Genomic DNA, 24,801 nt, shown 5'->3' on the forward strand with positions numbered 1-24,801 from the left:
TGTGTGTGAGAGAGAGAGTGTGTGTGAGAGAGAGAGTGTGTGTGAGAGAGAGAGTGTGTGTGAGAGAGAGTGTGTGTGTGAGAGAGAGAGTGAGTGTGTGTGAGAGAGAGAGAGTGTGTGTGAGAGAGAGAGAGAGTGTGTGTGAGAGAGAGAGAGAGTGTGTGTGAGAGAGAGAGAGAGTGTGTGTGAGAGAGAGAGAGAGTGTGTGTGTGAGGAGAGTGAGAGTGTGTGTGAGAGAGAGTGTGTGTGTGAGAGAGAGTGAGTGTGTGTGAGAGAGAGTGAATGTGTGTGAGAGAGAGTGAGTGTGTCAGAGTGTGTCAGAGTGTGTGAGAGAGAGTGGATATTTCTGTCTGAAAGTGACTGCCTGCTTTGATGCGTTTTAAATTTTTCCGGAGTTCCTCCTTTTGCCGTTGCTGGTGTCCGTTCTCTGGAAGATTGTAAATACTTCCCTGGAACAGGTTTCCCACCACCCCCCCACCCCCCCTTCCCATTTTTCACTCAGTATTGTTTAGTAAGGCCTTTCGTGTCAAGGTTGAGCCTGGATATGAGCCAGCGATTGTTAATGGCAGATTGAGGAGTGTTGGGGCCAATTTGTTTGTACTGATAGCGTTCATCAGTGATATCTTGTAACAGATTATCTGCAGCATTTAGCTGTGTGCATTTCCCTATTTGTTCCAGCTGGTTTTGTTTTGCCTCGAAGTTCCCCAACAACTACCCACGCACAGCTCCCGCCTGGAATCTCGCCATCGAGAGCTTGACCTGATTTGACTTGGATTTCATTCCCATCTTGGGAGTCTGCGCGACTGACCCAAATTTCCCTCCATGCATCAGTGCACTCTCAGCTAATTTAGCTCTGACAAGCCTGAGGCCTACCTGGTGCGTTTCTCTGCTGCACACAGTTGATTTGGTTGTTTTGGAAAGGTAGCTATGTGGGTTTCTGAGCCTCTCACCCCCCCTCTCCCCTCCCTCCAGTAGGTCATCTTAAAAGGGCCAGCAGCCATCTTTTGTGAGTTTAAACATACAGGCAATAAGTTAGTCTCACACACATAGAATCCCTCCAGGGCAGAAAGAGGCCATTTGGCCCACCGAGCCTGCACGAACCACAATCCTACCCAGGCCCTATCCTCGTAACCCCACCTATTTACCCTGCTAGCCCCCCTGCACTAATTTATCATGACCAATCCACCTAACCTACACATTTGGATACTAAGGGGCAATTTAGCACAGCCAATCCACCTAACCTGCACATCTTTGGACACTAAAGGGCAATTTAGAATGGCCAATCCAACGAACCTACACATCTTTGGACACTAAGGGACAATTTAGCATGGCCAATCCCCCTAACCTGCAAATCTTTGGATTGTGGGAGGAAACTGGAGCACCCGGAGGAAACCTACGCAGACACTGGGAGAACTTGCAAACTCCACACAGTCACCCCAGGCTGGAATCGAACCTGGGTACCTGGTTCTGTGAGGCAGCTGTGCCAAGCACTGCGCCAACCGTGCCGCCCATATCTCATCATTCTAAGACAGTTAGAGTCATCCCGAGTCGAAAGGTTAATGTGAGTCAGACACACCACACACTCAATAAAGAGACAATTAAATAAGATAGTACACTTTTACAAGTGATAAACCACAAAGGTTAGTTCGCAGTTCATGTGTTTGGCTTGTTGTCGGAAATTAGCGGAAGCAATGGCCTAGTGGTATTATCACTGGACTATTAATCCAGAAACTCAGCTAATGTTCTGGGGGACCCGGGTTCGAATCCCGCCACGGCAGATGGTGGAATTTGAATTCAATAAAAAATATCTGGAATTAAGAATCTACTGATGACCATGGAACCATTGTCGGAAAAATCCATCTGATTCACTAATGTCCTTTAGGGAAGGAAATCTGCCGTCCTTACCCGGTCTGGCCTACATGTGACTCCAGAGCCACAGCAATGTGGTTGACTCTCAACTGCCTTCCAAGGGCAACTAGGGATGGGCAATAAATGCTGGCCCAGCCAGCGACACCCATGTCCCACAAATGAATAAAATAAATAAAATCAACCTTTGCAGGCCCGACAGGGCAAGAAGTCCTTCTCCAATCTCGGATTGGAATTCAGATTGGTTCGCACAGTGGAAGTCAGGTATCCGATTATTGCAGGGCTTGGAGAGATGAATTCGCAGCAGGTTTCAAGGCAACTGTGGTTTTCATATCAGGAGGTCAAATTTCTTTCCAGATTGGCCTCTTCGGAATCAGGCTGTGAGGAAAGACTTTACAGCCTCCTGGTCCTTGAAGCAAAGGTGATGGAACCTCTTGCTGCTGCTTGCAATGTTCTTCTCCAGTCTGCCCAGGTGTTTTCTGGGTCTGTAGCTCAAAACCCGTGATCTGCAGCCAGTTTTCATCACATGATCAGTCCTGATCTTGTTTAACCCAAACGGTTCGGAAGTCCAAAGACTTTGCCACACAACTGGGGACAGATGGTGGCCTGTCATACTTATCCGCTGGACAACTGGTCTCTTCCGCTCCGTTCTGTGATGCCCTCTAATCCTGGAGGCGCAGAATCCTGAGGCCTACTGATTCTGCGTTTGGAGTAAAGTTCGAACCGTGGCAAGAATGCACATTCCACAACAGGGTGCTGTCTGGGCCTGTCCATCCAAGAGGAAGTTCCTCACCCGGGACTCCTCGCTTCGGAACTTTCTAGAAGCTTGAGATTGAAGCTGCGATGACCGCCTGACCCTTTGGCAGCCATCGGAGCCACCTGGTGTGTTTGTGTGTGTCCATTTTAACATATAAAGGAGAGTTCCAGAAGCTCCCACTGGGACACCGCCCATGTTCAGAGTTCTGAATAGGACATGCCTTCTCTGGGCAAGACAGTCTCACTGGGCTGTGGTTACCCACTCAGGGTCCGGGGGGGGGAACCCAATTTCCTGTTTTCCCTTAAGATTTGGCCAGTCGATGGGGAATCTGGTTGCTCGGCAATTCTCACGTCTTGAACATTGGCGCTCCCAGATTCAGCATTTTATGAGTCTGGGTACATAGTGATGCACTATCAATCGAGCAAAGACTAGTTTGTATGCAAGAACAAATAGGCTTTTATTCGCAAAAGACTTGGAGCACACCCATGCTGATGAACTGGTCCGGCGACTGAGGCAGTGGGGGTTGGGAGCAGTCACCTTTATACCTGGACCAGAGGGGGAGGAGTCTCAGGCAGGGCCGGCAGGGCCAGTCTTGGAACAGTCTTGCTTGCTTCCTGTTGGGGAACATTTCAGCGGTCACGGGCATTCGGCCTCTGATATTCGGGTAAGCATTCTCCAAGGCGGCCTTCGCGACACACGACGGCGCAGAGTCGCTGAGCAGAAACTGATAGCCAAGTTACGCACACACGAGGACGGCCTCAACCGGGATATTGGGTTCATGTCCCACTATTTGTAACCCCCACAGAGTTTCACTGGCTGTCTTGTCTGGAGACAATACACATCTTTTTAGCCTGTCTTGATGCTCTCTCCACTCATGTTGTTTTGTTTCTTAAAGACTTGATTAGTTGTAAGTATTCGCATTCCAACCATTATTCATGTAAATTGAGTTTGTGTCTTTATAAGCTCTGTTTGTGAACAGAATTCCCACTCACCTGAAGAAGGGGCTTGGAGCTCTGAAAGCTTGTGTGGCTTTTGCTACCAAATAAACCTGTTGGACTTTAACCTGGTGCTGTTAAACTTCTTACTGTGTTTACCCCAGTCCAACGCCGGCATCTCCACATCTTTTTTGCCAAGCATTTGGGATCTGTGTCTCTCTCGTTCTCGATCCTTCCACCAGTGGGAACAGTTTGCCCCTCCTCACCCTGTCAAGACCCCCTCAAGATCTTAACGCTTCGACAAGATCTCCACTTCTTCCAGGAGAACAGTCCCGACCTCTCCAATCTTTCCTCTCATCCCAGGAACCATCTTTGGATAATTTTTCTGCCCCTTCTCCAAGGTGTGATGATACTGTGCCTTTAAGAATTATATTTGTGTCATGTTTCTTGTGAGGGGTATGTTTTATACTGCAGCTCTGATTACGGTGCCAAATGTTTAAGTATTTCAATTGGGAAAAGTCATGTGAATTCTCTTTGTTATATTATGTGTTTGTAAATAAAGTTTTCATAAAAGCTTCCTTGTGGGTTAATAGAATCAGATGAAACGCCTTATTCTCGCACTAATGCCAAAATCATGGAACCCTATGGGGCAGAAGGAGGCCATTCAGCCTATTGAGTCTGCACCGACCACAATCCCACCCAGGCCCTATCGCCATAACCCCATGCATTTACCCTAGCTAGTCCCACTGACACTAAGGGGCAATTTAGCACGGCCAATGCACCCTAACCCGCACATCTTTGGACTGTGGGAGGAAACCGGAGCACCCGGAGGAAACCCACGCAGACACGGGTAGAATGTGTAGACTCCGCACAGACAGTGACCCGAGGCCAGGATTGAACCCGGGTCCCTGGTGCTGTGAGGCAGCAGTGCTAACCACTGTGCCACCATGCCACCCAAATAAAGTTGGGGTCCAGATTAACTTTACAATACACCTTGGAGTTTCTGATCTGCTCTCTAACAAAGGCCTTCACATCTTTTCATGGAGGCAGCGCTGCCTTCTGGGGGCATGGTTGTAAAAGTTAAAGTTTATTTATTAGTCACAAGTAAGGCTTACATTAACACTGCAATGAAGTTACTGTGAAATTCCCCGAGTCGCCACACTCTGGCGCCTGTTCGGGTCAATGCACCCTAACCAGCACGTCTTTCAGACTGTGGGAGGAAACCGGAGCACCCGGAGGAAACCCATGCAGACACGGGGAGAACGTGCAAACTCTGCGCAGGCAGTGACCCAAGCTGGCAATCGAAGCCGGGTCCCTGGTGCTGTGAGGCAGCAGTGCCAACCACTGTGCCACCCTAGTTGCGAGGTACTGCACTCAAATGGTCAATTGTTGTGTAAGACCCAGCAGATCCGATGGGGCTATTCAATTGCGTGTGGCAGCAGCAAGGTCCCTCCTGTCCTCGCTTGATATGTACCCTCTGGGACTCCCTCCAGGAGCCACTGAATAGCGCTGGGCTATGTGGTTCCCGCTCTTGTTGCCTTCAGAGGGGGAAATGTTTCTGAAGTTTGCAGAGACGTTTTTCTGATGTTACAGTACGATTTGAGCGAACGTGTATTGGTCTAAAGTTACAAAGCTTCTGTTGGATTATCTTTACCCCTTCTCTGGAAGGTTGGACTTTGGATTTGTTGCTAAGCTCTTGCCGTGTGCATGTCGCAGCTTAAGTTGTGAACTTGCCTTGTAATTGGAGTCAGGCCCACAGCAGAGTTCCGCCCTCACATTGCAGAGAATAGCTGATGAGCTTCCGCCAGTTTTGGCTTTACTTTGGAATGTGTGTGTGTGTAAGAACTGATCGTTCAAGATTTCAGAATTGACGATTGCCCCAGCACCGAGGAAATGTTGATTCTCTTTTCAATCCGTTGTAATTTTTTATTGTTCATTATTGGGGACATGGGCGTCACTGGCCAGGTCCAGATTTACTGCCCATTCCTCATTGCCCCTTGAGAAGGTGGTGCTGAGCCGCCATCTTGAACCCGCTGCAGCCTCTGTGGTGTCGGTACACCCACAGTGCTGTTAGGGAGGGAGTTGCAGGATTGTTATTGGACATCAGTCAGTCCATGTGGTGTAGGTACACCCACAGTGCTGTTAGGGAGGGAGTTCCAGGATTGTTATTGGACATCAGTCAGTCCATGTGGTGTAGGTACACCCACAGTGCTGTTAGGGAGGGAGTTCCAGGATTGTTATTGGACATCAGTCAGTCCATGTGGTGTATGTACACCCACAGTGCTGTTAGGGAGGGAGTTCCAGGATTGTTATTGGACATCAGTCAGTCCATGTGGTGTAGGTACACCCACAGTGCTGTTAGGGAGGGAGTTCCAGGATTGTTATTGGACATCAGTCAGTCCATGTGGTGTAGGTACACCCACAGTGCTGTTAGGGAGGGAGTTCCAGGATTGTTATTGGACATCAGTCAGTCCATGTGGTGTAGGTACACCCACAGTGCTGTTAGGGAGGGAGTTCCAGGATTGTTATTGGACATCAGTCAGTCTGTCTGGTGTAGGTACACCCACAGTGCTGTTAGGGAGGGAGCTCCAGGATTGTTATTGGACATCAGTCAGTCCGTGTGGTGTGGGTGCACCCACAGTGCTGTTAGGGAGGGAGTTCCAGGATTGTTATTGGACATCAGTCGGTCCGTGTGGTGTAGGTACACACACAGTGCTGTTAGGGAGGGAGTTCCAGGATTGTTATTGGACATCAGTCTGTCCATGTGGTGTAGGTACATCCACAGTGCGGTTAGGGAGAGAGTTCCAGGATTGTTATTGAGTCTTTTGAGGTACAGGTTAAAAGTGAGTCTTCACTGTATTTCATGCATCCTCCCCTATCTTGCTCGCTGTTAGCAGATCACTTTGATAATGACCGTAATTGCTTGAGTTGTTGATTTTATTCTGTGCCCTTTGCCCCACCTCACTCACTGTTGCCCCGCACACCGTTCTACTCTGCAGGTTAGATTCCACAACATGGGTGGAAAGCTGCTCTTTGCCTCAATCGTGCCAACTCGGGTTTTGATAGCGAGGCAATTTTGCCCACCCTGCTGTCCTCTTGTGCGGGATGCCCGCCGTCAGAAGGACCTCGCGGCTGGAGGTGCTGGTGGCCCCCTCCCTGCCCGCAAGCTTACTCTTTATCCTTCTGTCCCCTGTGACGCAGCAGTGACCTTCTCTGGTTCTCGGGAGGACGCTGCCAATCCTCCGGTGCGTATAAATGTAATTAGCGTCCGTCCCCGGACCTGTAACACAAAGCCACGCTGTAATCGTGACGGCGTTCGTCGGCACTGCTTTCTCCCAGAGGAACAATGGTACAATTGGGGGTTTGGTTCCTGAACCTAGGCCGGAAATCACTCACGGGGCACCCGCCAGTGTTGACTGCTCTCTAACCCTTGCCCTGTCACATTGCTGACTGCTGCGCCTTAGCACAAGTTCCTCGGTTAGTGCGATCTCGTGGTGAGTGCGATTCCTCGGTCCCGCTGCCTCAGCAAAGCAGCCGGCATAATCAAGGACCCCACGCACCCCGGACATTCTCTCTTCCACCTTCTTCCATCGGGAAAAAGATACAAAAGTCTGAGGTCACGTACCAACCGACTCAAGAACAGCTTCTTCCCTGCTGCTGTCAGACTTTTGAATGGACCTACCATATATTAAGTTGATCGACCTCTGCACCCTAACTATGGCTGTAACACTACATTCTACACCCTCTCCTTTCCTTCTCTATGAACGGTATGCTTTGTCTGTATAGCGCGCAAGAAATAATACTTTTCACTGTCTCCCAATACATGTGACAATAATAAATCAAATCAAATATTAAGCTGATCTTTCTCTACATCCTAGCTATGACTGTAACACTATATTCTGCACCCTCTCCTTTCTTTCTCCCCCTAGGTACTCTATGAACAGTTGCTTTCTCTGGAAAGTGCGCACGAAACAATACTTTTCACTGTATCCCAATACATGTGACGATAATAAATCAAATCAAATCAAAATCAAGGATATAATCATGAGAACATAAGAACATAAGAACTAGGAGCAGGAGTAGGCCATCTGGCCCCTCGAGCCTGCTCCGCCATTCAATAAGATCATGGCTGATCTTTTCGTGGACTCAGCTCCACTTACCCGCCTGCTCACCATAACCCTTCAATCCTTTACTGTTCAAAAATCTATCTATCCTTGCCTTAAAAACATTCAATGAGGTAGCCTCAACTGGGCAGGGAATTCCACAGATTCACAACCCTTTGTGTGAAGAAGTTCCTCCTCAACTCAGTCCTAAATCTGCTCCCCCTTATTTTGAGGCCATGCCCCCTAGTTCTAGTTTCACCCACCAGTGGAAACAACTTCCCTGCTTCTATCTTATCTATTCCCTTCATAATTTTATATGTTTCTGTCAGATCTCCCCTCATTCTTCTGAATTCCAATGAGTATACCCCCCAGTCTACTCAGTCTCTCCTCATAAGCCAACCCTCTCAACTCTGGAATCAACCGAGTGAATCTCCTCTGCACCCCCTCCAGTGCCAGTATATCCTTTCTCAAGTAATCACATTGTCTGTTGGCCATTTAACCCTGAACGTCAGCGAGTCTGGGGGCTTCTTACTACAACATAAGTTTTATGAAGTTCATTTTTTTTGGCACCACCGTCACAATTTTCATGCACTTAAGTTTCCAACCGATCAAAGGTGGTTTGACCTGCCCAGGCGTACAGACGGGCAGCGTAGGACGCCAATCCACCTGTTTGAATGTGCTGGCATAGTGTGGCAAACTGCCGCTGTAAAGTCGAAATGGGGCGTCACTTTAAGAAAACGTTACAAGTGGCGTGCGTCGTAACTCGGACACCATAAAGTCCAGAACTGTAATGAGAATAACTATCTGGTTGAGATGTGTGTGGGATTTATTTTCGGATGATTGTACAGAGATTTCATCGCTTACACATTTGTGGTTGATGATGTTTGTAGACTGGTGAAAGTGACCAGGCTTTCTGAAACTCTGTCAGTTATCCTTCACGCGACTGAGTATATTGTGTCTGGCTGACTCGTGTCACTGATTTTATGATATCATGGAATCCCTACAGTACAGAAGGAGGCCAATCAGCCCATCAAGCCTGCACCGACCACAATCCCACCCAGGCCCTATCCCTGTCTCCTCATGTATTTACCCGCTGGGGCAGCATGGTAGCACAGTGGTTAGCACTGCTGCCTCCCAGTGCCAGGGACCCAGGTTCGAATCCCGGCTTGGGTCACTGTCTGCACGAAGTCTGCACGTTCTCCCCGTGTCTGCGTGGGTTTCCTCCGGGTGCTCCGGTTTCCTCCCACAGTCTGAAAGACGTGCTGGTTAGGGTGCATTGGCCGTGCTAAATTCTCCCTCAGTGTACCCGAACAGGCGACGAGGGGATTTTCACAGTAACTTCATTGCAGTGTAAATGTAAGCCTACTTGTAACACTAATAAATAAACTTTAATAAGTTTAATCCCTTTAACCTGTGCATCCCGGACCTAAGGAGTGATTTAACTTGGCCAATCCACCTAACCTACACATCTTTGGACACTGAGGGGCAATTTAGCATGGCCAATCCACCTAATCTACACATCTTTGGACACTATGGGGCAATTTAGCATGGCCAATCCACCTAATCTACACATCATTGGACACTATGGGGCAATTTAGCATGGCCAATCCACCAAACCTGCACATCTTTGGGGACTAAGGGGCAATTTACCATGGCCAATCCACCTACTCCACACATCTTTGGACACTGAGGGGCAATTTACCATGGCCAATCCACCTAACCTGCACATCTTTGGGTACTAAGGGGCAATTTAGCATGGCCAATCCACCTAACCTGCACACCTTTGGCTACTAAGGGGCAATTTAGCATGGCCAATCCACCTAATCTACACATCGTTGGACACTAAGGGGCAATTTAGCATGGCCAATCCACCAAACCTTCACATCTTTGGGCACTAAGGGGCAATTTAGCATGGCCAATCCACCTAATCTACACATCTTTGAACACTAAGGGGCAATTTAGCATGGCCAATCCACCAAACCTGCACATCTTTGGACTGTGGCAGGAAACTAGAGCACCTGGAGGAAACCCATGCAGACACGGGGAGAACGTGCAGACTCCACACAGACAGTGACCCAAGCCGAGAATCGAATCTGGGTCCCTGGAACTGTGAAGCAGCAGTGCTAACCACTGTGCCATCGTGCTGCCCCCTATGTATATATAGGCCACCTTGGTTCCTGTAACCTGGTAAATGGGGGCCTTTTTCATGGTCTCGGGATTTTCCCAACACCATTTGGACAGGAGGCGAGAGCTGTCGCAGGGACAAACATGACAATCCCGTACACCCACAGCAGGATCCCGCAAATAGCAGTGGCTAATCTGTTTTGGGGGTGCGGGCTGAATGGTGACCAGGAGGCCAGAGAGAGGAAATTTATAGAGCTACCACTTTTCTCACAAGTCTGTTGTGTGACACTACATCCAATGCCTTCTGCAAGTCCATGTACACCACATCCACAGCACTACCCACATTGGCCCTCTCTGTTGCCACCTCAAGAAATCTCCAGTAAGTTACTTAAATGCAATTTCCCTTTCAGAAGCCTATGCTGGCTCTTAATCAACCCACATTTTTTCCATGTGGTCATTAATTCTATCCTTCGGAATTGTTTCTAGAAACTTGCCGACTTCTGAAGTGAAACATTGAGTCTGCACCGAATGCGTGGCCATGTCCATCCGTTATAGCATGAATAAAATGGAATAAATTTCATTTTGTATCAACTGTCGTTAATGGATAGCATGGCGGCACAGTGGTTGGCACTGCTGCCTCACAGCGCCAGGGACCCGGGTTCGATTCCCGGCTTGGCTCACTGTCTTTGCGGAGTCTGCACGTTCTCCCCGTGTCTGCGTGGGTTTCCTCCGGGTGCTCTGGCTTCCTCCCACACTCCAAAGATATGTAGGTTAGGTGTATTGGCCATGCTAAATTGCCCCTTAGTGTCCAAAGAGGTGTAGGTTAGGTGGATTGGTCATGCTAAATTGCCCCTTAGTGGCCAAAGATGTGAGGGTTAGGTGGATTGGCCATGCTAAATTGCCCCTTAATGTCCAAAGATGTGCAGGTTAGGTGTATTGGCCATGCTAAATTACCCCTTAATGTCCAAAGATGTGTAGGTTAGGTGGATTGGTCATGCTAAATTGCCCCTTTGTGGCCAAAGATGTGCAGGTTAGGTGGATTGGCCATGCTAAATTGCCCCTTAATGTCCAAAGATGTGCAGGTTAGGTGTATTGGCCATGCTAAATTGCCCCTTAATGTCCAAAGATGTATAGGTTAGGGAGGTTAGTGGGGATAGGGCCAGGATGGGATGCTCTTTTGGAGTGTTGGTGCAGACTGGTTGGTGGGCGGCACGGTAGCACAGTGGTTAGCACTGCTGCTTCACAGCTCCAGGGTTCCGGGTTCGATTCCCGGCTCGGGTCACTGTCTGTGTGGAGTTTGCACATTCTCCTCGTGTCTGCGTGGGTTTCCTCCGGGTGCTCCGGTTTCCTCCCACAGTCCAAAGATGTGCAGGTTAGGTGGATTGGTCAGGTTAAAATAAACTGCCCCTTAGAGTCCTGGGATGCGTAGGTTAGAGGGATTAGTGGGTAAAATATGTGGGGGTAGGGCCTGGGTGGGATTGTGGTTGGTGCAGACTCGATGGGCCGAATGGCCTCCTTCTGCACTGTAGGGTTTCTATGATTCTATGAGACTCAATGGGCTGAATGGCCTCTTTATAGGGATTCTATGAGAGAGGGGGACGGAAACACAGAGAGGTAAACAAGTGCTCACCCAATGATCTGATGGAGAAACGAGTTTAGCGTGCGCACGTGAACACGAGGAAGTTGCGAAAGGTGGGACTCGTTGAGAAGTGAAGGGTTAACTGTGACTGAGTCGCTGTCACGCAAGGCAGAAATTTCCACTCTCGACACTTCGAAGTTTTACTCGATTTCAGAGTTCGAAGTGATTTTGGTTTCTCTCTGAGTCACGGGCTGCGTCCCAGTTTTACCACAAAAAAAAAACCACGGTTTAAAGTTGACGTTTGTCAAGCCGAAACTGAGTCGCTGTGATTGCCTGAATCCTGGACGAAAACCTCAGGCCTAACCACACACCAGTTTATCACGCTATAGCATACGCACGGAAACTCGAAGAGAGACACATCGTCAAGGCTGAGCTTTCGCCTCCTGCAGTCTGTGGACCAGTGCGGCCCTTGAATCAAACATCATCGCAAGTGGAGTTGTCTGATTTCGGGTTTCCCTATCGTGCAGCAAGCATTTGAAGGTGGAGATGTTGAATGAGAACTCTCGGTTGCCCATGTGGTCGCGGGATCCAATATGGCTGCCTGTGAGGTTGCGGGATCCAATATGCTGCCTATGAGGTCGTGCGATTCAATATGGCTGCCCGTGAGGTTGCGGGAGCCAATAGGGCTGCACGTGAGGCCGCGGGATCCAATATGACTGCCTGTGAGGTCGTGGGATCCAATATAGCTGCCCGTGAAGTCGCGGGATCCAATATGGCTGCCCGTGAGGTCATGCTGTTCAATATGGCTGCTTGTGAGGTGGTGGGATCCAATATGGCTGCCTGTGAGGTCACGGGATCCAATGGGGCTGCCCATGAGGTCGCGGGATCCATTATGGCTGCCTGTGAGGTCATGCGATCCAATATGGTTGCCCGTGAGGTTGCGGGATCCAATATGGCTGCCCGTGAGGTCGTGCTATTCAATATGGCTGCCCGTGAGGTCGCGGGATCTAATATTGCTGCCCGTGAGGTCGCAGGATCTAATATGGCTGCCCGTGAGGTCGCGGAGTCCAATATGGCTGCCCGTGAGGTTGTAGGGATCAAATATGGCTGCCTGTGAGGTCATGGGATCCAATATGTCCAAAGACGTGCGGGTTAGGTTGATTGGCCAGGTTAAAAATTGCCCCTTAGAGTCCTGAAATGTGTAGGTTAGAGGGATTAGCGGGTAAATATGTGGGGGTAGGGCCTGGGTGGGATTGTGGGATTATTAGTGACACAAGTCGGTTTACTGCAATGAAGTTACTGTGAAAATCCCCTAGTCGCCACACTCCTGTTCGGGTACACTGAGGGAGAATTTAGCACGGCCAATGCACCCTAACCAGCACGTCTTTGGACTGAGGGAAGAAACTGGAGCACCCGGAGGAAACCCACGCAGACATGGGGAGAACGTGCAGACTCCACACAGATAGTGACCCAAGCCGGGAATCGAACCCGGGTCCCTGGCGCTGTGAGGCAGCAGTGCGAACCACTGTGCCACCGTGCCGCCCTTTTAAGGGGTATATATATCAGGAGGATCATGTGATCTGATTGCCCAGTGGGGAGCGAGCGACGAGATCTTGGTGCAAAGCATGGACTTTTGCATCCAGAATAGATATGAGAGCTGGAAGTGTTAACATGGTGAAATTTCTCTGCTTGTAAGTTAACCATTATAGTTTATTAACAACTGATGGCCACCAATCCTTGCAATTACTACACAAAAATTCACAACTTTCTCCTCATCTCAGTCCAAAATGGCCACCCCCTTACCCTGAGACTGTGTCACCCCCCGTGTTCTAGATTCCCCAGCCAGGGGGAAACAATCTCTCCGCATCCACCCTGTCAAACCCACTCTGAATGTTTCAATGAGATCACCTCTCATTCCTCTAAACTCCAGAGAATATAAACCCAGTTTACTCAGCCTCTCATCATAGGCCTCTCATCCCAGGGACCATTTGAGTGAATCTTTACTGTGCCACCTCCAATGCAAGTAGATATCCTTCCTTCAACATGGAGACCAAACCTGCACACAGCATTCCAGGTGTGATCTCACCAAAACTCTGTACAATTGTAGCAAGACTCTTTTTTTCCTCTATTCCAATCCCCTTCCAACAAAGTCCAACATGCCCCTTGCCTTGCTACACCCGTATTCTAACGTTTTACCCCATCTGCCACCTTTGCCACTTAACATAGAACATAGACCATAGAAAGCCACAGCACAAACAGGCCCTTCGGCCCACAAGTTGCGCTGATCATATCCCTACCTCTAGGCCTATCTATAGCCCTCAATCCCATTAAATCCCATGTACTCATCCAGAAGTCTCTTAAAAGACCCCAACGAGTTTGCCTCCACCACCACCGACGTCAGCCAATTCCACTCACCCACCACCCTCTGAGTGAAAAACTTACCCCTGACATCTCCTCTGTACCTACCCCCCAGCACCTTAAACCTGTGTCCTCTCGTAGCAACCATTTCAGCCCTTGGAAATAGCCTCTGAGAGTCTACCCTATCCAGACCTCTCAACATCTTGTAAACCTCTATCAGGTCACCTCTCATCCTTCGTCTCTCCAGGGAGAAGAGACCAAGCTCCCTCAACCTATCCTCATAAGGCATGCCCCCCAATCCAGGCAACATCCTTGTAAATCTCCTCTGCACCCTTTCAATGGCTTCAACATCTTTCCTGTAATGAGGTGACCAGAACTGCGCGCAGTACTCCAAGTGGGGTCTAACCAGGGTCCTATAAAGCTGCAGCATTATCTCCCGACTCCTAAACTCAATCCCTCGATTAATGAAGGCTAGTACGCCGTACGCCTTCTTGACCACATCCTCCACCTGCGAGGCCGATTTAAGAGTCCTATGGACCCGGACCCCAAGGTCCTTCTGATCCTCTACACTGCTAAGAATGGTACCCTTCATATTATACTGCTGCTTCATCCCATTGGATCTGCCAAAATGGATCACTACACACTTATCCGGGTTGAAGTCCATCTGCCACTTCTCCGCCCAGTCTTGCATTCTATCTATGTCTCGCTGCAACTTCTGACATCCCTCCAAACTATCCACAACACCACCTACCTTGGTGTCGTCAGCAAACTTACCAACCCATCCCTCCACTTCCTCATCCAGGTCATTTATGAAAATGACAAACAGCAAGGGTCCCAGAACAGATCCCTGGGGCACTCCACTGGTCACTGACCTCCATGCAGAGAAAGACCCCTCCACAGCCACTCTCTGCCTTCTGCAGGCAAGCCAGTTCTGGATCCACAAGGCAACAGCCCCTTGGATCCCATGCCCTCTCACTTTCTCAAGAAGTCTTGCATGGGGGACCTTATTGAACGCCTTGCTGAAGTCCATATAGACCACATCCACCGCTCTTCCTTCGTCAATGTGTTTGGTCACATTTTCAAAGAACTCAACCAGGCTCGTAAGGCCCTTGACAAAGCCGTGCTGACTACTTTTGATCATACTAAACTTCTCTAGATGATCATAAATCCTGTCTCTCAGGATCCTCTCCATCAACTTACCAACCACTGAGGTTAGACTCACCGGTCGGTAATTTCCCGGGCTGTCCCTGTTCCCTTTCTTGAATATAGGGACCACATCTGCAATCCTCCAATCCTCCGGAACCTCTCCCGTCTCCATCGACGATGCAAAGATCATCGCCAAAGGCTCCGCAATCTCCTCCCTCGCCTCCCACAGTAACCTGGGGTACATCCCATCCGGTCCCGGCGACTTACCAACCTTGATGCCATTCAATAGTTCCAACACATCCTCTTTCTTTATGTCCACATGCTCGATCCTTTCTGTCCACCGCAAACCAGCAGTACAACCACCCAGATCCCTTTCCACCGTGAATACCGAGGTAAAGTATTCATTAAGCACCTCCGCCATTTCTAACGGTTCCGCACAAACTTTTCCCCCTTCACCTTTTAAGGGTCCTATGCCTTCACATCTCATCCTTTTACTCTTGACATATTTGTAGAAAGCCTTGGGATTCTCCTTAATCTTACCCGCCAAGGTCTTCTCATGACCCCTTCTCGCTCTCCTAATTTCCTTCTTAAGCTCCTTCCTACATCCCGTATACTCCTCTAAATCCTTAACACCTCCTAGCTCTCTGAACCTTCTGTACGCCTCTCTTTTCTTATTCACCAGGTTCATCACAACCTTCGTGCACCACGGTTCCCGTACCCTACCAACACCCCCCTGTCTCATCGGAACGTTGTCATGCAGAGCTCCAGACAAACATTCCTTGAAAATCCTCCACTTTCCTTCGGTACTTTTCCCCAAGAATGCCTCCTTCCAATTTACCCGTCTAATTTCCTCCCTGATGACACTGTATTTCCCTTTACTCCAGAGAAACACTTTCCTAGCCTGCCTGATCCTATCTCTTTCCAATGCTATCGTGAAGGAGATAGAATTATGATCGCTATCCCCAAGATGCTCACCCACCGAGAGATCCTCCACCTGTCCAGGTTCATTAGCCAGCACCAGATCAAGTACAGCCTCTCCTCTAGTAGGCTTATCCACATACTGTGTCAGGAAACTCTCCTGGACACACCTAACAAACTCCTCTCCATCCAAACCCCTAGCCCTAGGGATATTCCAATCTATGTTTGGGAAATTAAAATCTCCCATCACGACAACTCTGTTATTCCTACATCTCTCCAGGATCTGTTTCCCCATCTGCTCCTCAACATCTCTGTTACTATTGGGCGGCCTATAGAAAACACCCAGCAAAGTTACCGACCCCTTCCTGTTCCTAACCTCCACCCACAGAGACTCCGTAGTCAATCCCTCCACGGCGTCCACCTTCTCTACAGCCGTGACACTATCCCTGATCAACAGTGCCACTCCCCCCCCTCTCTTGCCTCCCTCCCTGTCCTTCCTGAAACATCTAAAACCCGGCACCTGAAGCACCCAGTCCTGTCCCTGAGACATCCAAGTCTCCGTAATGGCCACCACATCACAATTCGAAGCAGCAATCCACGCTCTAAGCTCATCCACTTTATTCACTACACTCCTGGCATTAAAATAGACACATCTCAGACCTTCAGCCTGAGCACTTCCCTTCTCCATCACTCGTCTAACCTCCCTCTTACCCTGTCTACATTCCTTATCTATTTGCGAGCTAACCTCCTCGCTCTCAGTCTCCTCATTTCGATTCCCTCCCCCCAACCTTTCTAGTTTAAAGTCTCTCCAGTAGCCTTAGCCAACCTTCCCGCCAGGATATTGGTCCCCCTGGGATTCAAGTGCCACCCGTCTTTTTTAAACAGGTCACACCTGCCCCTAAAGAAGTCCCAATGATCCAAGTACCCAAATCCTTGTCCCTTGCTCCAGTCCCTCAGCCACTCATTCATTCTCCACCGATTCCTGTTCTCACTCTCCCGCGGCACAGGCAGCAATCCCGAGATTACTACCTTTGCATTCCTCTTTCTCAGCTGTCTACCTAACTCCCTATATTCTCTTTTCATGACCCCTTCCCTCTTCCTACCTATGTCAGCAGTACCTATATGCATCACGATCTTCGGCTCCTCTCCCTCCCCCTTCAGGATTTCTGGGACTCGACCAGAGACATCCCGGACCCCTGCACCAGGGAGGCAAACCACCATCCGAGAGTCCCGTCTGTGTCCGCAAAAACGCCTATCTGACCCCCTCACCGTAGAGTCCCCAATTAGCACTACCCTCCTTTCCTTACCCTTTTGCACTACTGGGCCAGGCTCAGCTCCAGAGACACTGCCACCGCTGCTTCCCCCAGGTAATATTCATGTCTTTTGTCTGACGGCTTTGTATCCACTGTGTCTATCTTTGTTACATAATCCAAGAAGATCCAGCTTTCTCTCGGTGCTTGCTATATTGTGTACCACCTTCCAGAACACCGCCCCCCCTCCCTCCCCTTCTGCCAGATGCGAACAGTTGAGTCTGCATCGATGTGCTGTGTGATTATTTATGCCTGGGCTGCATGGCTGCACTTAACGAGGGTTGCATGGATGCACCATTTCGTTAATTTGGAGTTATTTGTATGGTGTGCAGTAAAGGACTTAAAAGGGGGAGGGATGTCATAAGGGACATAAAGGGGGAGGGATGTAATGGCATATAGACTTAAACCGGCTGTTCCAGCATTAATTTGTCACATAGAAACAAAGAAACATAGAAGATAGGAGCAGGAGGAGGCCATTCGGCCCTTCGATCCTGCTCCGCCATTCATCACCATCATGGCTGATCATCCAACTCAATAGCCTAATCCTGCTTTCTCCCCATAACCTTTAACCCCATTCGCCCCAAGTGCTCCATCCAGCCGCCTCTTGAATACATTCAATGTTTTGGCATCAACTACTTCCTGTGGGAATGAATTCCACAGGCTCACCGGGTGAAGAAATGTCTCCTCACCTCCGTCCTAAATGGTCTACCCCGAATCCTCAGACTGTGACCCCTGGTTCTGGACTCCCCCACCATCGGGAACATCCTCCCTGCATCCACCCTGTCTAGTCCTGTTAGAATTTTATAAGTCTCTATGAGATCCCCCCTCATTCGTCTGAACTCCAGCGAACACAATCTCTCCTCATACATCAGTCCCGCCATCCCCGGAATCAGCCTGGTAAACCTTCGCTGCACTCCCTCGAGAGCAAGAACATCCTTCCTCAGAAAAGGAGACCAAAACTGCACACAATACTCTCGGTGTGGCCTCACCAAGGCCCTGTATAATTGCAACAACACATCCCTGCTCCTGTACTCGAAACCTCTCGCAATGAAGGCCAACATACCATTTGCCTTCTTTACCGCCTGCTGCACCTGCATGCTCACCTTCAGCGACTGGTGCACAAGGACACCCAGGTTCCTCTGCACACTCCCCCCTCCCAATTTACAGCCATTCAGGTCTTAATCTGCCGCCTTGTTTTCGCTTCCAAAGTCACGATAGAGCGGCTTAGTAATTAAAGGTGTCATAGATCAGTCTCACATGGAACAGAAGCACCAGATATTGTTACATTTCCAAGTCCTACTGTGACTGTAATGGAGCCATTTTTTAATATTTTTCATCCGTGGGACATGGGCGTCGCTGGCTGGGCCAGCATTTATTGCCCATCTCTAGTTGCCCCTGGAGAGCAGTTGAGAGTCAACCACATTGCTGTGGCTCTGGAATCACACGTAGGCCAGACCGGGTAAGGATGGCAGATTTCCTTCCCTAAAGTTAGTGAACCAGATGGGTTTTTCAAACAATGATTTCATCAGTAGATTCCTAATTCCAGATATTTTTATTGAATTCAAATTCCACCATCTGCCGTGGCGGGATTCGAACCCGGGTCCCCAGAACATTAGCTGAGTTTCTGGATTAATAGTCTAGCGATAATACCACTAGGCCATCGCCTCCCCATTTTTTGAGGGAGAATTTGAACCTTGTGTATTTCATATAACCGCGTACGTTTCCTATCATTACATGTTAGGACGTGACTTAAAAAGTCTGGCAATGCGTTCCCGAGTGCTTCCTTTCCCTCTTTTAAAATCATTCCCAGGATGTGGGCATCACTGGGAAGGCCGGCGATTATTGCCTGTCCCCAGATTCTGTTTTCTTTTTCATCGATACAGCTTTAATTTAATTTGATTTTAATTTAAACACCAAGCATCCCAGTTTAAAGAGACAAACAAGGACAATTATTTCTTTATTTAACATTTATTCAAACATAAACAGTTGCAACTCATTCACTCTTTACTGAACTTTAACTCAACTGAACGTCAACTCTCCACTAAACTTTAATCTTAAACTGCACTTTAACTTTAACTAAACATCAACTTTAACTATTTAACTGAAAATAGATACTACCGAGTTTAGCAAAACCTTGGCCAAGAAATATCCTCGATGTAGAATCTATCTTCTTCTTCTCTGAAGTCTCCTTCAGGGTACAGGTCTTCTTGCAAGGGTTGGTCTCTTCGCTGGCAAACAAAGGCTCACATGTCTTTTTATCCACAATTCTCCACTTGCTTTCTAGAAGATTCTCCGTCATCCAGCCAACTGTGGAACCAGAAACCGATCACATGGCTTGAACATCCAATGAGGTTACTTTTGAACGACGCCATTACACTTCGTTTATTCAACATGCCCCATACATAACAGACATATAAATTGAAGCCACACTGACTGGGTTAATGTCAACAACTTCCCCTATCTGGGAAGCTTCAGATCACAGCCCCCACTCCTACGACCTGCATCTGGTTTTAATCTATAAGTTGTCCAAAAATCCCAGCATGCTTAGCTCTCAGCCAGAAAAGCCATTTTAAAGCTACTATTGCCATGATTGTTGTTTAAATTATTGTTGTAGCCATTCTTTCTCCACCCACAGTTTCTTCTGGGTTGGCAATAGCTGGCGTGCAGATGGTAATGTGGGGGCAGAGATGCACGTATGAAAACCAAATCCCAAGCTTGCTCACACCCGTACGAGCTGACATTGGGCATGAAGGGACTTGACCAGCGCTGGCAAGTGCGGCTTGGGCAGGGGACAAGGCGGTCTGCCACTGTGACTGGCATGGGCGCGTCCACATTGCGTTTGCATCTCGTGTGACAGTTGTGTTTGCAATGTGCAGGACTCTTGACTCCATAAATAAGCAGGTCTAATTTGAGGGGTTGCATTGCATGCCATGGCCTTGTTGGAAGAGGTGTTTTTCTTGTTGCGAGCTTGAGTGTCTCATATTGTGTCAGCAATAAGCTCTGCTGAAGGGACTGATTTATATTAATATTACTGTTGTTCTTGGACATCAGTCAGTCCATGTGGTGTAGGTAGACCCACAGTGCTGTTAGGGAGGGAGTTCCAGGATTGTTATTGGATATCAGTCAGTCCATGTGGTGTAGGTGCACCCACAGTGCTGTTAGGGAGGGAGTTCCAGGATTGTTATTGGATATCAGTCAGTCCATGTGGTGTAGGTACACCCACAGTGCTGTTAGGGAGGGGAGTTCCAGGATTGTTATTGGACATCAGTCAGTCCATGTGGTGTAGGTACACCCACAGTGCTGTTAGGGAGGGAGTTCCAGGATTGTTATTGGACATCAGTCAGTCCATGTGGTGTAGGTGCACCCACAGTGCTGCTAGGGAGAGAGTTCCAGGATTGTTATTGGACATCAGTCAGTCCATGTGGTGTAGGTAGACCCACAGTGCTGTTAGGGAGGGAGTTCCAGGATTGTTATTGGATATCAGTCAGTCCATGTGGTGTAGGTACACCCACAGTGCTGTTAGGGAGGGAGTTCCAGGATTGTTATTGGACATCAGTCAGTCCATGTGGTGTAGGTGCACCCACAGTGCTGCTAGGGAGAGAGTTCCAGGATTGTTATTGGACATCAGTCAGTCCATGTGGTGTAGGTACACCCACAGTGCTGTTAGGGAGGGAGTTCCAGGATTGTTATTGAACATCAGTCAGTCCATGTGGTGTAGGTGCACCCACAGTGCTGTTAGGGAGGGAGCTCCAGGATTGTTATTGGACATCAGTCAGTCCATGTGGTGTAGGTACACCCACAGTGCTGTTAGGGTGGTACTGTAAGTGTAGGTAGGCTGTCGTGGGTTCAAGAAAGCGGCTCATCACCAACTTCTTGAGGGGCAACTAGGGACGGGAAAGAAGTGCTGGGCCCAGCCAGCGACGGCCACGTCCAGTGGATGAATATTTGTTTAAAAATTGAACAGATTTCATGGCCACTGATGTCCCATGACAAGGAATGTGCTGTGGGTCTTGAGGTTACCAGTGCACTAGATTCGCCAGCATGAATACACCACAAGGAAGCAGTTGCGTGCTGCTTCATATCCCCTGCTCAAAGTTAAGTATAGATGCTGAAAGGTTTACCTTGATTTTTCTGCGCTGATATTTGTGAGAATGCCCATGTCTATCTGACAGGGAGATGGTTGACAGTGGGCATGTCGACATGGTAGAGGGTTGCAGGTGGGGTCGTGGGTATAGAATCATACAGTGCAGAAGAGGCCTTTCTGCCCATCCAGTCTGCACTGACACACGAGAAACAGCTGACCTTCCACCTCATCCACTTAGCCCTCAATGTTATGATGTGCCAAGTGATCATCCATGTCCTTTTTAAAGGATGTGAGGCATCCCGCCTCCACCACCCTCCCAGGCAGCGCATTCTACACCCTCACCACCCTCTGGGTAAAAAGATTTTTCCTCACATTCCCCCCGTCCAGTCGTTAGCACTGCTGCCTCACAGCGCCAGGGACCCGGGTTCGATTCCCAGCTTGGGTCACTGTCTGTGTGGCGTCTGCACGTTCTCCCCGTGTCTGCATGGGTTTCCTCCCACACTCCAAAGATGGGCAGGTTAGGTGGATTGGCCGTGCTAAAATTGCCCCTTAGTGTCAGGGGGACGAGCTGGGGTAAATGCATGGGGTTATGGGGATAGGGCCTGGGTGGGATTGTGGTTGGTGCAGACTCGATGGGCCAAAATGGCCTCCTTCTGCACTGTAGGATTCTATAAACTTCCTGCCCCTCACCTTGAACCTATGTCCTCTCGTGACTGACCCTTCAATTAAGGGCAATAGCTGCTCCTTATCCACCCTGTCCATGCCCCTCATAATCTTGTACACCTCGATCAGGTCGCCCCTCAGTCTTCTCTGCTCCAGAGAAAACAACCCAAGCCTATCCAACCTCTCTTCATAACTTAAACGCTCCGTCCCAGGCAGCATCCTGGTGAATCTCCTCTGCACCCCCTCCAGTGCGACCACATCCTTCCTATAATGTGGCGACCAGAACTGCACACAGTGCTCCAGCTGTGGCCTCACCAAAGTTCGACACAACTCCAACATGACTTCCCTGCTTTTGCAATCTACGCCTCGCTTGATAAAGGCAAGTGTCCCATTTGCCTTTTTCACCACCGTATGAACATGCCCTCCTGAGATCTGTGGACAGACACGCCAAGGTCCCTTTGTGCCACAGAACTTCCCAGTATTTTGCTGGCAACATTCCGAAACGGCGAGGAAAGAAAAGATCAACTTGCTTCTCTGATTCTCTGCCCACAGTCGGACGGAATGGGAAGTGTCCTTGCCAATTGGAGACAATTGTTTACTCCTGTTGCCATGTTATTTTTGCCAACCCAAGCGTGAACAACTGTCTGACGCATGACTGAAAGAGATAAACAGTTTTGCTGAATTCTTCCCCAACAGGGTGTGTCCTGAACATGTAGAAGTGTGCATTGGAGACATTTCTTGATGTCCGATATGCATGGTTCATTCAACAGTAAATGTATTCTCCTTAGCTGCAGCCCTCTCTGAAATACTCGTCAAACCTTTTTTGTATTTATTGTCTGGATGACATTTTTTATGAAATCAGATAGCGCCCAGGTTACCAGGATAAACGTCTCAAGATGTGCGGCAAGGCACTGAGCTCCTGGGAGCAATGATTTGAAGCCCGGCCAAGGAAATAGTTTTTAACCAGGGTCTTGACCAAGAAGGAGAGACAGAGCGATCTCGGAAGGGAATTCACAATGACCGTGCTGGCAAAATATGCCAGCCTCCACAACCTCATTTCATAGGATCCCTGCAGTGCCCAAAGAGGCCATTCGGCCCATCAGGTCTGCACCGACTCTCCAACAGAGCATCCCACTCAGGCCCGATCACCGTCATCCCAAACATTTGCCCCGCTAATCCCCCGAACCCACACATCCTGGGACACAAAGGGACAATTTGGGACAGGTGGACTGGCCATGCTAAATTGCCCCTTAGTGTCCAAAGCTGTGTAGGCTAGGGGGATTGGCCATGCTAAATTGCCCCTTCATGTTCAAAGATGTGTTGGTTGGGTGGATTGGCCATGCTAAATTCTTCCTCAGTGTTCAAAGATGTGCGGGCTAGGTGGATTGGCCATGCTAAATTGTCCCAAGGATGTGTTTGTTAGATGGATCCTCATCACTCACCTGATGAAGGAGCAGTGCTCTGAAAACTCGTGATTCCAAATAAATCGGTTGGACTTTAACCTGGTGTTGTGAGACTTCTTACTGTGCCCACCCCAGTCCAACGCCGGCATCTCCACATCATGCCCATTGATATAGACAGGGGCATGTTCTCCTTTACGTTTCCTGAAGTCGATGACAATCTCCTTCGTTTTGTTGACATTGAGGGAGAGATTATTGTTGCCGCACCGGTTCACCAGATTCTCTATCTCATTCCTGTACTCTGTCTCGTCATTGTTTGAGATCCGACCCACTACGGTGGTGTCATCAGCAAACTTGAAAATCGAATTGGAGGGGAATTTGGCTGCACAGTCAGAGGTGTATAAGGAGTATAGTAGGGGGCTGAGAACACGGCCTTGTGGGGCACCGGTGTTGAGGATGATCGTGGAGGAGGTGTTGTTGCCTATCCTTACTGATTGTGATCTGTGAGTTAGGAAGTTCAGGATCCAGTAGCAGAGGGAGGAGCCGAGGCCCAGGCCATGGAGTTTGGAGATGAGATTCGTAGGAATAATAGTGTTGAAGGCCGAGCTGTAGTCAATAAATAGGAGTCTGACATAGGTGTCCTTGTTACCTCGGTGTTCCAGGGTTGAGTCGAGGGCCAACTCTCTGTCGGGGAGTCAGTGCAGACTCGATGGGCTGAATGGCCTCCTTCTGCACTGTAGGGATTCTACGATAATTGTATTTCTTGACATGCTCCCAATGGCGGCTGGATATAGCACTTGGGGCGAGCGGGATCAAAGGTTATGGGGAGAAAGCAGGATTAGGCTACTGAGTTGGATGACCAGCCATGATTGAGATGAATGGTGGAGCAGGATCGAAGGGCCGAATGGCCTCCTCCTGCCCCTATCTTCTGTGTTTCTATGGAAGAAGCCTGGGGCCTTTATTAAATGGGGTTGTCTACCTTATTCTATATTTGAAGAACATCCCTCCTCATACTTACTCAGCAATGTTTGTGACTGCCTTACAGCTACTTTGGGACAAAGAAAGAGATGTCTACCCTTGGAGCGGCCTGGCACCCCTGGAGTGGGCAAGCGGCTTCCAACCCTTGGCAACGCAATGCCGTCGGAAGGGGAACTGTTGCTGCAGGTAAAGGAAGTGATGCGGTCTTGTGGCTTTTATTTCTTCAGGCATCTACCTGGACACCTCAGCTGGAGGGAGGGCTGGGAGCGTGGGGGTGGGGGTGGGGGAAGGGTTGGTGGAATTGAATATGAGCCTTGGGTTCCGAGCTGACACTCCGGGGCACTGCTGAAGTGGTGCTTCACTGGCAGGGGTGCAATCTTTCTCATGGGACAATGAATCGCAGCTCTCCCCAGGGCCCCACGGCCCTGTTGGAAGGAGTGTAACAAGCCCTCCCCGGGTTTCTGACTGGGACTTCCTCCCAACATTCCTCCCTCAAGGAACGCTGCCAAATAACGGACTGGTCGGCCATTTTGCCCATCGGCTGTTGTGAGTCACAGAGGTGCACAGCAAAAATAAAAGG

General features: G+C 49.2%; 1 protein-coding gene across 1 annotated transcript in view; it reads left to right on the top strand.

Moving 5' to 3' along the window:
• Positions 1-24,801, top strand: part of LOC144481834 (uncharacterized) — a 75,243-nt gene that overhangs the window by 37,403 nt on the left and 13,039 nt on the right. Inside the window, exon 3 of the mRNA XM_078200988.1 lies at positions 24,289-24,407. Coding sequence (XP_078057114.1) covers positions 24,289-24,407 — 119 coding nt within the window. The remainder of the gene's footprint in view (positions 1-24,288; positions 24,408-24,801) is intronic.

This window comes from Mustelus asterias, chromosome X (genome assembly GCF_964213995.1).
Source record: "Mustelus asterias chromosome X, sMusAst1.hap1.1, whole genome shotgun sequence".
NCBI lineage: Eukaryota > Metazoa > Chordata > Chondrichthyes > Carcharhiniformes > Triakidae > Mustelus > Mustelus asterias.